The sequence below is a fragment of the Tauraco erythrolophus genome, chromosome 18, assembly GCF_009769465.1.
Source record: "Tauraco erythrolophus isolate bTauEry1 chromosome 18, bTauEry1.pri, whole genome shotgun sequence".
Lineage (NCBI taxonomy): Eukaryota > Metazoa > Chordata > Aves > Musophagiformes > Musophagidae > Tauraco > Tauraco erythrolophus.
Window position 1 is genome coordinate 7,596,658 of NC_141482.1, and position 14,436 is coordinate 7,611,093.

The 14,436-nt window shown below is 38.0% G+C and overlaps 1 protein-coding gene across 5 annotated transcripts in view; it reads right to left on the reverse strand.

Annotated features, from left to right (window-relative positions):
- ZMYND8 (zinc finger MYND-type containing 8) overlaps positions 1–14,436 on the reverse strand; it is a 57,316-nt gene that overhangs the window by 1,834 nt on the left and 41,046 nt on the right. For 2 of the 5 annotated variants that reach the window (XM_086623187.1, XM_086623185.1), the window contains exons 13-21: positions 13,554–13,706; positions 12,197–12,700; positions 10,076–10,450; positions 7,794–7,984; positions 7,054–7,134; positions 5,889–5,967; positions 4,517–4,756; positions 4,199–4,356; positions 433–2,786 (exon numbers count right to left, since the gene is read on the reverse strand). In XM_086623187.1, the coding sequence (XP_086479313.1) occupies positions 2,589–2,786; positions 4,199–4,356; positions 4,517–4,756; positions 5,889–5,967; positions 7,054–7,134; positions 7,794–7,984; positions 10,076–10,450; positions 12,197–12,700; positions 13,554–13,706 (1,979 nt within the window). In that variant the 3' untranslated portion in view covers positions 433–2,588. Of the gene's footprint in view, positions 1–432; positions 3,895–4,198; positions 4,357–4,516; positions 4,757–5,888; positions 5,968–7,053; positions 7,135–7,793; positions 7,985–10,075; positions 10,451–12,196; positions 12,701–13,553; positions 13,707–14,436 lie in introns of those variants that run through there. The other 3 variants (XM_086623186.1, XM_086623188.1, XM_009987904.2) reach the window with 3 other exon arrangements.

Consider the following 14,436-nt stretch of genomic DNA (forward strand, 5'->3'; position numbering starts at 1 on the left):
AAGCAACTCCCCCATGCGTTTAGTCTACACAGAAGAGAACAAAGAACACCCGTTTGAACAAAGAAGTACTCGAGTTAACTTCTGCACAAATCAATAACAAAAACATCAGCATTACTGGGAACTGTCTTACACACCCTGTAAAAATAGTAATATAGAATAAACTCTTCACTTCCATCATACAGATCATGATTTATAAATCTCAACAAATGAAGCTTCAGGACATCTCTGTAGGTGGTAATTCATTCTACAGATGCAGAGACAAAGGCACAAGAATGTTAAACAATCTGGTCACGGTCACATCACTTTGGAAGATCTGTAAAAGGATTTATTGAATCGTAAGTCTGTATCTTAGCCTTCCTCCGAAAATGTGAGAAAGTCTAGAAATGCCCAATACCAGACAAACTGCAAGTACGTTTTGAGGCAGTTCTGGCGATCAAACAAACGCATCCGTTTCAGTTCACAACATTTAGTGGAAGAAACAGGAAGAGAGATTTTGAGGAATCTGAAAGGGATGCACTGATCTTCCCCCTGATGGTAGTGTGACACTCCAAAGAGAACATGGAAAAAGAAATGCAAGTTCACCGAAGCCAAATGTTTCCCCACACTGTTTCAAGAAATGACATTCGCATCTCAATGGTATTTAACAAGGACTGCCAGTATCCCTGCTGAGATGGGTTACAGCCTAGAGTGTTCATTAGCTCCTCCGAGACAAAGTCTATGCCTTCCAGAAGCCTACTCATTCCATTCCCTGGAATGCAAAGACAAATTCATATTTTTACATTATTTTAACTGCAGAAAGAATAAAAACCAAACACGGAACCGATTTGCTACATGAATTCAAGATTACTGCCATTTTGTAATGATTTCAGATGTGTATAGGGGGTTCAGTGGAAACGGTACCCAGAAGATATGCTGGAAGTTTTTCAGAGGAAAAAATTCTTAGTTGGAAACAAAGTGCAAATTGAACCCTAAATAAGCCATTATTTAAGTCACTGTTAGTACTACAGGTGGGGAAATTAAGGTTGCCACACTCGCCTCTTAAATATATACACTTAAACAAATGGAAAAAATACGTTTCAGTTCTCATAGTGATCAGGATATGGAATGTGTGAGACTCCTTAAATGTGTTAAGATCATTCCCTGAGAGGTAAATTTTCCACCTCTGCCAGTTTTACACATATGTACATCTTGCATACATATTAAACATGCACTAAGGTTTAAAATTATTTAAATTGCACGTGCAGTCATTAGAACACAGAGGTGTCTGTAGCTGTGCAAGACTAATGCGAATGTGTACAAAGCTTCAAACATGCACAAATAAAGGCTGAAACCTTCCCGACGTTCCGATTACGCTTTACATGACTTAACACACTTCATGTTACAGAAACCGATGAAGGTAACTGCCTTTTTTCAGAATATGACATAAAACCACCTTATGATCTTACCACCTCTCAGCTGTTCACCAAAGAGCCTAATGTCTTTGATGTTTGATTTTAAAACACATATAGAACCTTGTTACGGCAGTTCAGTCCCATCAGCTTAGGGCCAGTGTTGCAAAGGTGCACGGTGCTCTCAGGGAGACAGAGCGAGCCGAGTGGAAACGCTGCCAGGAATGTGAAAAGTCATGCTCCCCACTCAGAGCAGTAACGTTTGTGTGGGATAGAATGGCCATGGAGTGCTGTGGGTGCGTGTGCCTGCGCGTGTGTTCACAGACACACAGCGGCTCGTGCCCTGCCGCTGGGGCGGGACGTGCACACGCACACGTGCGCGTCTGTGCACGAGGGACAGAATAACTCCTACAGCAAATCGAGCCTCGCCGTCACAGCGTGATTAGGCACACTGCTAAATGAGCACACAGCCACTACTATAAATTATCTAACTTCAGTCAGAAAACGAGCTGAAGTTACCTACACACAGGCTTCTCTGCTGAACCAGGCACTGATCCCGAGCGTGCCGTTCCGTTTCCAGCGCCGTATCGGCATATTCCCCTCGCTAAGGTGAACGTCAGCTCAGCCGCTGCGCTGACTCTGACGTGAGCGCTGCAGGACACGACCAGTTGAAAGAACAGGATATTATGGTGCATAAACCACAAAAAACGAGCTCACTTCTCTCTGACCTCCCCTGACTGACCCTAGGGAATTCAAATGCCCTTGGTTAACTCTTTGATGGAAAAACCCAGGTCTGATTCCAATGCCATTTCTTGTAATGCTGAATGTGTAAGGCTGCATGGGAGACACGCTACTGATGAATGTGTATTTTCTTTCATACGACTGACATGTCACAGGAATATCAAGCACAGCTCAGAATCAATTAAATCTCTTCAGGATACCATAGGCAAAAAAGATATTTAAAAGATATTTAAATGAATTCTATATATTTACATTGATGTTGTGGTCAAGTATGTACATGAAACAGACAAATAACTGACATAATAATGTAAAGTGGAAGCCTGACTGCCCTCAGTGCCTTCGCTGTGCTTAATGACAATTCCTGAATCCTTACAATAACAAATAATGAGATGAAAGGGTGGAATGTTGCCCAGCAAAATAAGGCATTTTGCACTGCAAGCTGAGACTATACCAGTGAATTCATATCTCGATAGAACAGCAGATGGAGACAACCCCCCAGAAACACTGAGCAATTTTAACGCCAGGAACAGCTCTACTGCAGACTTTAAATGATGATGTTGTACTTACAATTGTGGGCTGAGTAGTTGGAATATAGGTGGTGGTCTGCGGTACCTGGACCAGTTTTATAGGCTGGTTGCTTGTCACACCTGTTGCTATCTGCAGAGACAGCACAGGCAACCTCAGTAGAAGTCTCAGCTTTTACATAAATTCCACCTAGTGTTATTATTATATGAAATTTATGTTGGATGTTTTGTTTGTGTTAAAAATTTGTATCTTAATGAATTCACAGGTTACTTCTTTGTTAATAAAATAAAACTCGAATTATGAACATGATCAATGTATACGCAGCATGATGTTTCAGGTAGAACATCTAAGTGAAAGCAATTCCAGATTTGTGCAACTTAAACATTCCCTGGCAAAAGTTTTAGGCAATTGATTTTCTCCCATGCCCTGTTTCCCCAGTAATACAAAGGTTGTGCTGCCACAGACAACGCACGTGAACATTGACCAAGCCAGAGTTTAACTATCTTCACCAAAGCATTCAGGTGGAACAGCACATCCTTTTTCTCTCTTCGCATCTGTTTCCCAAGTCACTCCCTTGGATGACATGTCAAGCCCAGAGATCTAACACCAGACAGTAGCAAAAGTGTCAAGAAATGAACACAGCCCTCTAGTTTACTATGCTTCCCAATTCTATAGGACTATCTCGATGAGACATCATGCTGGAATCACAATACTACAAAATTAGTTTGCTTTTAATATTTTAAAATACGAGGCTCCTACTGATGTGGGGGATCACGTGTAAGAGTTTGAAGGATCAGTCCCCCCCCTAAAATCTTTCATTTAATAAATCTTGCAAGGGCAGAAGAAAAATGATGCTGAAATCGCTAATAGTCAAGCCCTACCTATGAAGCAGAATCTCCTCTATAAACATTTCTATATATGCAATGTTAAGTCCCTTTTATTAGAGCATTTGCTCATCCTTGCCTACTGAATGCTATCAGAGTAGATGCTACGGAGGATTTCGTAACTGCGCACTGCTCCGTTAACTGTAGATCCAGGTGAAGTGTTGTATCAGTGTTACGGAACATTGTGGTACCCTAGTGGCAGTCTGTTGTGATAAAGTAAGTTGATTTGAATGCAGGTCTTGAGCTTGGCCTCTGAACCCCCAGGCAAGAAGGGCTTGGAAGTGCTGCAGTCAGTATTGCTTATCAGAAGGCAACTTGTATCGAAAGATCCAGACCAGAAGCTACACTGATGGGTCCTGGAGAGAGAGAGAGAAAGAGGTCCAGTCCCCTTTGGCTGGAAGGATGAGTCAAGCCAACACGAGGTTTTATTGGGAATGAATGCAGGGGAAAGGGTGTTCCCAGAGGACAGAAGGAGATTATTTTTTTTGCCAAGATGAAGGAAAAAAAACAGAACTCCCTATCTCACTCCCCAAATCACACTCTTTGAAATATGCAAATGGTCATAAATTACTGGCTGATCCAGGGAAGCCTTTAGGGGCGGCAGGTTTCAGAGAAATCTTACATATTAATTTTGTTTGAAGTGACCACAACGATACTTACTGTAACGCTCTCTTTGCTTTTGTCAGCTGAACCTTCCTTTTCCTTAGGGGTGCTGGCTGTTTCTGTGGGTGCAGACTGCACACTTGAACTGGGCTGGGATGATTTATTTAATGTTTCTGTGCTAATTTCAGTATCTGTTTCTTGCTGTGTTGCGGTAGCTAAAACAAAGGAAAAAAGAGAAAGTAGCCACTACTCGCGGGCACCAGCCCACAGTCACTCTTCACACCACATCTGCACCTGTGCAGATGGAGACCACCGAGTGGCTGCGTATCGCACCCGCCCCAGCCCCCTCGGCTGCGAAACCCCGAGGAAGACTACCTGACTGTGTGCAAGATTTCATATGCTCCGGCCAGTGAGCTTGTTGGCAGGGATAGTCACAGTAACTCGTATTCCAGCAGCAATAAAAAATGGCCTCTTTCTTGCAGTTGGCACACCACTGCTTCTTTTTAGTTTCATCCACCGCTTGCTGCTTCTCCAATTCCAGCTGCTTCTTCACCTCCGCAATCAAACGGTCCCGCTCTTGTTCCAGACTCTGACGCATTTCGGCCATCGTCAGCTCTACTCAAAACACAAAGGAAGAGGAGTTCTGCGTTTTCCACCCCACAACAGCAAAGAGCGAACCCATAATTTTCAAGAGTTTAAAGACAACATGAAATTAAAACTAGCAATGAAAATATTCCCTGAGTTTGGGCATCTCCGTTTCATACCTAGTCAATAAACAAGAGTCTTCCATCTTCTTTTCTTATTCCGGCACAATGATTTTCACCCTTAACCGTTACCTTCCTTTTGACACTTGAGTTCTAGATGTCCCACAAAGAACCAGAATCCAGGTGTACTAAGTGCAGCATAAACACAAAAAGGATGCATGCACCTGCTGCTAACATGTTTTGTCTTCACATGCCCAAACTTCTGTTCTGCTCCAATATTCAGAAAATACAGATAATTATATTGCTTATCTTTTCTCATAAATAACAGTCAATCAGTTGTTCATTGTATCTTGGTTTTTTTTTTCACAAAGAAAAATTGCAACCTTCTTCCAAAGTCAGTGCATTAAATAAAGATAATTTAAGAGGAATCACATTTTAATCATGGTTTCATTTCCTGCTCATATGGTTGAGTGAACATAGAGATGAAAATCCCCCTCCTAGGAGGAATATTCTTTTACCTGTTTAAGGTAGTATTTTGGATTCATTTCACTGACAGTCTGGCATCAAGATTGAGTCAGGGTTGACTATTCACTTTAAATAAATAAATAAGGAAGGAAGTAAACACACCAACAGCTGATCTGAACCAAAATGTCAGCCACAATCTCCAAAGACGCCAGAGGAAGCAGGTTCCCCCAGTGTCTATATTAACTGAACCTGGCTCATATGAGAATAGGAATGAAGCAATCAGCAAAAAATATCTCATGAAAACGGATTATCCAGTGATGCATAAAATAAAGAGCTGTTCTGTCCTATCGAAAGCTCTCTTTGGCCTAAATTTGTCTCAGAGGGCTGAACACCTGTTGCTTACTACACACAGTAACTTTGTGTACATCCTCAAAAGGTGTCTGCTAACATCAGTACAGCACACTATATAAGGCTTTATGTCCTTCGTTTGGACAATTTGTGGTACCATGTGATGAAGGCAATGCTACATACAGCAAGAATTTGGACTGAGACACTATTTTGGACTGCCATTTTCATACCTAGGTTATGCTTCATTTCTGAGAGTTCCTGTTGATGTAACCATTGAAGTTTTTCTATCTCAATCCTCAAACGTCGAATCTAAATATTAAAAATTTAACAGTTAGCAATAATTAACAGAGTGCAGTGTATAATACATCATTATCATACAGAAAAACGAGCCCAAAGCAAAGAGCCTGATCATGACTTACATCAAGTCGTCTTCATATTAACATGAGGACAAGACCACAGTGAACCCCAAACCAAAGTCTGAAGTATTCTAAATATTTGTTTGCCAGATTTTCCTCCTATACGAGGTACAAGATTGTTTGAAAACAAAAAGCATTTCTATTAAACTTGCTCTTGCTTTCTCTGAAATTAGTCGAGTCTCAAATTTATCTGACTGGAATCAAAAAACTATTCCTCAGTTTTGCTTCATTTATCAGTATGACATTTCACTATCTTTTTTTTTTTAACTAGTTGAGGCTTAGGAAAGCCATTTTTTCATCCCTGTGGATTAAGAATACAAATATCATTGCTCAAAATTGTGCCTTCCTTATTTTGGTTAATACAAGCAAACGAACCATCATACTTTTAAATCTAAGCTTTGTTTGTTCACATTTGTACTTAGTTTACACTGCTTAATCTGCTTTTTCCAAGTGTAAAGAAAACACCTAAAAGATACTAAGTGCTGCCTTTGGAGGCAGTTAAAAGCAATGTGTAGCATTTCATTTAAAAATGCAAAAAGGATGAAAAGTATTTTTAATAAGTATTAAAAACCGTGGTCATCGTGACGTAACTGGAATAAGCTACTGCACTACAAGTAATTTCAAATCTTCTTCCTCTGATGGACAAATACAAATGATACTTTCAAAAAAACTACTTAATTTCTGATTTTTAAAAAGGTGATACAACATTCAATCCTCAACAGAAGCTTTAAGGATCTGGGCTTGATGACTTGCAGTTCTTGCTGCTTATCTTACAGAGCCCAGCTGATCTTTTTTCAGTGTGTTTCTGTAATCATTACTTCTGAAACAGGACAGAAACAAGGATCTGTAGACACTCTCAATTTAGAACACCTTGTAGGTATAGTTATATGGTACTTCTACACACAACAATACTACTTCACAACTTTCAACGTTAAAATAGAAGTAGCATTGTTTGGGTTTTTTTTCATCTTATACTAACCTCAGCTATTGTACTTCCAGTAGTATTTTTTGAAAGATCATTATATATTTCAGTCATTGTTCCTTTGATGGCATCCATCATCTGAAAGACAAAATGAAGGAAAAAAAAAAATCTTTGAAATATAGTTTTAATAAATACCCACTTTCACTTCCTTTCAACCACTAATGTGAACTTGTATTACTATCAACAATGCCCCATATCTCTCTCTCTATTTATCTGGATCTACTTTTAGAGAACTATTTAGAAAGTAGAACACATTTTTCATCAGGACTCTGGTTTTTAAGTGTCCTGAACTGGTGAACCTGACCTACTTTTCCAAGAAATTGCCATTGATATAATTTACGAACAACAAAAAAAATATAACCATGAGTTTGGGGAAGAAACTCAATGAAAAAAAAAAAAAAGAAAATTTAAACCAAAGACATTTACTGATATTGCTGACTACTGATAATCCCACCAAGGTCGTATGGTTGAGTGAGAACATTGAAAGTTGATAGTCAAGATTAATTCTGGTGCTTTTAACACCTGGGTACTCAACTTCGTTTCCTTATATAATATTCATCTTGATTCTTTTAATTTAAAGATCTAAGAGAGTATATGAAAAGCCAATGTCCTGTCCCTCACTGTCACTGTTATTACACAAATATTACACACCACCATCTTTTTAACAACTTAGCTCGTCGAACTGTGAATGTCCACTTCAAAATGAAATGTCAAGAAAACTTTGTTCCAGAACTTACTTTGCTAGTGTATTTAGCAATATCTGCAGCCACGTCCGCCGAAGCTGTGGCAATCGGCAAGTCTGTATTAATGGAGGAAGAAAGTGCACTTGCAGATCCAGAACTGGTGACCATAGAAATAGGCTGAGTACTTGTAACCAAGGTTATAGTGGACGTGGAAGTGCTCTGGGTGATCTCCTTTTGCTGCACAGCTAAGAAAAGAGAACATACAGCAGATCAATCACATAAGCAATTACGAAAATCGATGGGAAGCTTCTAACCTTAACGTGTGCCCCCCGCCAGAGACTTACATCAGTTATACAACGGCGCCATTTAATCAATTAATCACACAGTGCCCAGCCACTGAACTTGTACGTAATTGTAAGGCTGAAAGGTGATGAAGTGAATACATCTTTGAAACTTATTATTTTAGACTGGCCGATGCAGAAGTCTCCTTCAGATCTCTGTTCCTCCCATTTGGGAACTTTTCCATCCCAATTCCTAGGAACTGACTTCCTAACCTCCCAATTTGGAGAAATCCCAACAATTATCACACACGAGCATAAATTAGACTTTGACATTTTAATTTGCCATAACTTTAAAATATATTATTGAATTTCTTTTCCTTTTGCTTTGAAACAAGGTTTAGTGAGCCACTGTTGAAGGAAGTCTGTTTTAGTAATACTTCCTGGTGTTATTCCCATTCTTTTGTTATTAATGCTACTAATTATTATTAGTGTTGTGATACGTTTAATATACATATATCCAGATCAACATTAACCTTTGCTTGGCTGCAGAGCAAGGAATGCAACATTAGATTAACTCATTAAAGCAAAGAAGTTACTCATAGTGTTAACTCAAACAGGATAAGAAAAGTTCTTTCATCTTTGGTCAGTATTTCAAATAATATTAAGCAGTGAGTAATTAAAAAATGAGGGTACAAATCAAAATGCAAAGACCCTCAACTTTTCATCCCTAATGACTTATCTGCCTTAAATATTATTAAAAAAATATTTTCCTTAGGATAATACTTTTCAATCTATTTCTAATGATTTCTATTACAAAAGATGTCTTCATTGCCAATATCCTCAAAACAGGAATTACTGAAATAAAAAAGTTATTCAATTTATCTCTGTACTATATTTTTGGTTACGCCAATTCAGTATATAAGATATCTGTAGATTAATTATATAGTTTTCATTCGCTATATTTCTAGAATATAATGTTTAAGATGTCACATTGCCATAACAACAGTTAACATTGATAAAACACACTCATAGGCTGAACATTTAAAATTCAGCCCGTATCATTAAGCTCTTTTATTAAAGTACGATTCTATTAAAAATAAGACTTCACCAAGGTTCACACTTTTCTCACTGAATATTTCTGTACCGAATTTGTGCAGTCTACAAGTAGAAGGATACTGCTTCTTCAACACCTCTGAAACAACAGCCACAAAAGCAGTTTGGCACCAGAGAAACGTGCCTCTGGTAGCTGTTTGGATGTGACCCATTACCTTCACCTCTTTTCTGTATGAAATTACTGGCTTGCCAGCAGTGTTAGCAGAAGAGAGAACATCGATTCATCAGGCACACCAGGAAACAGTTCAGTTTATTAACTTGAAACTCCCAAAGAAGCTGGACTTACATGAAGCTGCTGTTCTGTCAAGTGAAGCAATAGAAGCATGGGCTTGTATTACCCTGTGCCTACTACTAGCAAAACTCCCAGCAATAGGATGGTAGGAAAATCATTGTGAAAACATTCCAAAGTGCCATGGCTGTTTGCGTAGTAAACCAGCATCAAAGTCTTGTTAAGGATTAAGCAACAGGGATTTCAAAGACAAACGTACCCCAGGTAATGTCATTGTTGTCAAATTATACCCTGTGGAAAACTGTACAGATCAGCATCTTGTCAGATAAAACTGGATCAGTTTTGTAGATATTGAGGTGATACATATAGTGGTAATCATGCAAGTGGAACAGTTAATAGTTTTATCATATGATCCAGAAAATAATTCAGTTAACTCTCCCAAATCTGTGATGGCAAAGAATGGCAAAAAAATTTATACAGATATACACACAAACTTTTTGTCATTAAAATAAGGAGACACGACTCTAAATACACACCAGAACGTGCAGGTATGGTGAGTAAGTTGTTGTATTTTAAAAGTCACTTATCAGAGCAGAACCAGACTTTGAGATTTTGTCTATACGGAAGAACTCCTGGTAAGGCAGCCTTGGAGCACTGAGATCACTACTGGGGAATTACGGCATCACAGGCACATTGAGTTAGAAAGTGTGTACCTTTAACTGCTTGTCTTGTCTGGTATCTTGTCCCTTGAGAGGACTGAGGCTGCTGTGACTGCGACTGCTGGCTCTGCTGCTGCTGCTGTCTCTGCACCTTCTGCATGTGCCATTTCTGAGAAGAGGTCTGAAATTTGTTTGAAGAATTCCACACTACGCGCTGCACAGCAGGGGCAGTTTCCTTAGGCAGCAAAGGCCTCTGCTTTTTCACAGGGCTCCCAGTGGCTGCAGATGGAGCACTAACAGTAGAAGAAGCACTAGTAGTTGCTGTCACTCCAGCTGGTGGAGTCTGGGAAGCAGAGCGGGTAAGCACTGGAGTTTCTGGTAGAGGCTGGGTGCTCGCACTGGAGGAGGAAGGTGGAGTTTTACCTACAACTAAACAAACATAAAATGTAATGCCAGCTTTTCACCAACAATCTGACTGATAACTTTCCATCTAATTTTTGGAAGTCATATGCCCCTCCCAGTCTACTTTGAATTATCTTCCTCAAAAGGTAATTGATACTCTACAAGTCAACTCATTTCAGTCTAGTTGGAGTCTATGGCAGTTCAGAAGCATCAGCCATTAGCAAAACGAAACAAAAAGTGCAAAGCCCAGAAAACCCACCTGACCTCCTTCAGAAGACGTGGGAGAGGTTAGCATTTGTTAGGATGTTCCTGGGTTACCACTTACACCTGTCATCCCAATTTCTTTCAGGAGAAAAATACATTCAAAAGGAACAATGACCGAATAATAACTGAAGGAACAAGGTACTAAAACCTTTCTAACAAAAGGCGAACTGACAACAAACTATACACTGTATTTAAGATATCCCTGTTTACTCAAAAGACTTCCACAGTTTGTAGTTGACTGTTCTACACATCAGATCAATTTAGGAACAGGATGATCCTTCCAAAGTTGTGGCCAGGAAAAACATATCTGAAAGAGAAGGCTGCTGCACTGACAAGCTTCTGGAAAGGGGTGAAGACCTTCAGATTGACATGTATTGGATCTCTTTTCCAGACCAAGGCATTTTAATATCTGATAGCCACAAGTAAAGGTAGGAGCCTTGGAATCACGGACAGGACACAAATTATGTCTACAATATATTCATATAGGTCTATATACATGAACATTTAAATCCACTTTTAATTTCACTCAGAATATGTATTATTCTTTTGCCTCTATATCAAAGTAAACTTTTAGGATTACTTATTATTTCAACCATCACTGGTTTAGGCCACTAGTAATACATGAATTGATGGTTTGGAAATTCATAAAGCTGCCTTGCTTAACAAAGGTTAAAATAAAACAAGAATCAGTCAATATAAACTCCCCAAAATTACAATTCTGTTTTTAGTTTATAAGCCTGTTTTCTTGATTATCTCATAGTAACATTTATCTGTTAAATACCGTTTTAAGATTCAAAATTCAGAAGCATTAAGTTGTCTTCTAAAGTATGCTTAGTTAACTGATTGAAAACATTATTTCACGTAAAATGATTAACATGCTATAAAATATAGACCAGAAAAGAAAGTTACATGAAGAATAAAATATTTTTCAATCTAACCACTTAAGTCTGTTTGTCTGCTTTGTTTTATCCCAAGGCTAACATGCAGAACAAGATTAGCAAAAGTATTTTACTCATTGAGATTGTTTTCCTCTTTTAGCAACACGCAGAAACGGACAATATCTCAGGGACAATACCTGTGATTTAGCTGTTCTTCTCATTATTACTGAGAGCATTTATATTGATGACAATGGGACTGTATGCAATTTGTATGTTTGACAAGTTCCAACTACCTCTACACCTGCAATTTTGGGAGGTCACTGGAAATGTAAAGATTTAACTGAAAGTCATAACAATTGCAAAATAAGTTCTGCATTTGTCACAGAACAAATATTACAGATATTCATAGTTCTGCACTGCTGAAAGGAAACTTAATGAAACATATTTTATTTAAACTAGAAACTATAATGGGGGTTGAAAATTTTTTTCTTAGGCATAAAGAATGAAAAATCATTCCTAAAAATAGTTTTAATACAGATATTTTTATTTTAATGCAAAAATAAAGGCAATAACTCTAGCTTCAGCCCTAAAGAACAGAAATAAAAAATGAAAGGAAAAAATTTCATCCTACCATCTTGTTTAGGCGGAGATTCTTTAGATTCTTTCTTGTTTTTCCTTCCTTCACGGCCACAATGATCATCTCCTAGATCGATGACAAGTTCACTCTCAGAATCAGAGTCCAGTCCTAGATGCACTGTTGGAGAATCTGTTTCATCTTTACCTTTCAGTTTTTCTTTTGCAGGATGCTGTAAACCTTTTCCCTTTTCAGAAAATTCTTTTTCAGTGTCTGTAATTGTCTTTTCTTTGATTGGGTCATCTGTTTTCTCCTCTTCTGGACTTGTGCTTTTAAGTTCCTCCTTGTCTTCATTCTGTGCTGGGGGCTTAGGTTTTTTTTTCAAGCTCAATGATTCTTTGTCACTTCTTGTACCTTCCTTGTCCTCTCCATCTTCTTGATCGTTCTTGGATTTCTGATCCTCATCACTATATTCACTGTCACTGGTGTCGGATTTTTCAGAATCTTCGGAGTCACTGTGTTCTACTGCAGTATAAACAGCTTCAGATATTTCATTTATTCCTAATTGTGGGGAGGAAAGTACATTTCATGCTGACATTAGACTGACTGACATTACCACAAAAAAATATTCTACATACTGGAACACAGTGTATACATACCATTATCTTAGCTGTCAGTCCTTAAGCTATAAACACTCCCTTAGAGCCCTACCTCAATACTAGAATGTGTAAGAATTACCTTCCACATATTCCAATTCGTGTTTTTATTTCATTCAATGACTCTCCTTTCATTGCTTTTTTCCCCACTATCTGCAAGCTCTTTTGTTCAACTTAGGACCGATGCTGGCAAATACAAAGAGGAATTATTTTTATCCACAAGAAACCACCTGAAAATCAGTAACACTGTTCACCTGATTAAAGTTACTTACATGCGTGTTTACAGAACCAATTTTAGACTGCCTAAATTTTACGAGGAGAATCTCTAATTTTTTGAGTGACTAGAAAGCCTTTAATTTAAAGTGCTAGACAACAGTAGTGTTTGTAACAGCATTCAGCTCCTGTGTGACTGGATATACTGGTTTGTGCAACTGGCATGAGTCAAGTACAATTCTTGAATTTTTCAATTTACAAAGCAAATATTGAGTATTATCATACTATCTACATCAGAATGGTACAAAAACAGGTTAACTGATGAAAGCTTTTTGATAAGAATTTGAAACATCAGGTCTCACTATTTTAAATGAAATTAGTTCAGTGCATTCTACTTGCCTCAAAGAGTTCAAATATCCTCTGCTTTTGTTTTAATGCATAAAATATTTAAGGTTTTACTATTCGAAAACTTCTTTTAAACTCCAATTCAAAATTTCCTTAAGTGTACCCTTTCCATGTCCATTGTATTCCTGAGATATACTTACCAAGTTGTGCTTTACAACTCTCTATTGTCTTGTCAAGATTAAGCTGGAACCTACTACGTATCTGTCGTTTTGGTGAAATGAGTTGCACAGGAGTGCTCTGCTGTTGGACTGACTCACTCAACTCTTTCAGATCCATCTCAGCTTTGCTACGATCTAGAAAAAGAAAAAAGAACTAAGAAAAGCATTTTACAAAAGTAAAGAGATCACTATCCAGATAAGACAAATTTTACTGAGTAACAATGCAGACAATCTGAAACGTATTTCACTTATTTTACAATTATATGCTAAGTAATAATTCTAAAATTCCTTCATTACAAGCACTGGATATTCTGATACTACATATTTCACATGCAGAACGCACGCATCAATTATGTGGACATTTTCTCTGTCAACGTGACACCATCACAGAATCATAGATTCTTATCTAGAAATCATCATTCAGGTCTGTGAGACGGCTGACAGCACTTCTAATAAGCTACTGCTGCTATTTATTACCAGTAGTAATATTTTCACAGAGAAAATAAAATAGGAATAAAAATCCTTATAGTCACCATTTAAAATTCTAAAGATAAGCCATGACAATAGAAATAAAAATGCAGATTGTTATACTAGATAGATTAATAAATTTAAGATGAAATAATAATAAATTTTTCAAGTTCTGTCAGCAAAATCTTAAGTTCTATACATGTAGAGAATTTTCACTCTGAAACACACAGATCTATCTGCAAAGAGTACAGACTACAGTGCTAAAGCTAAAACTGTCTTAGCAATTAAGTTTCACGTTTTTGCTTCAATTTTTCAATTTCAGAGGTTATGTTACTGTTCCACAGTCCTATCCTTTACTCTTTGCTCTGTTAGTGCTCAGGGCACTAAACCAGTCTGG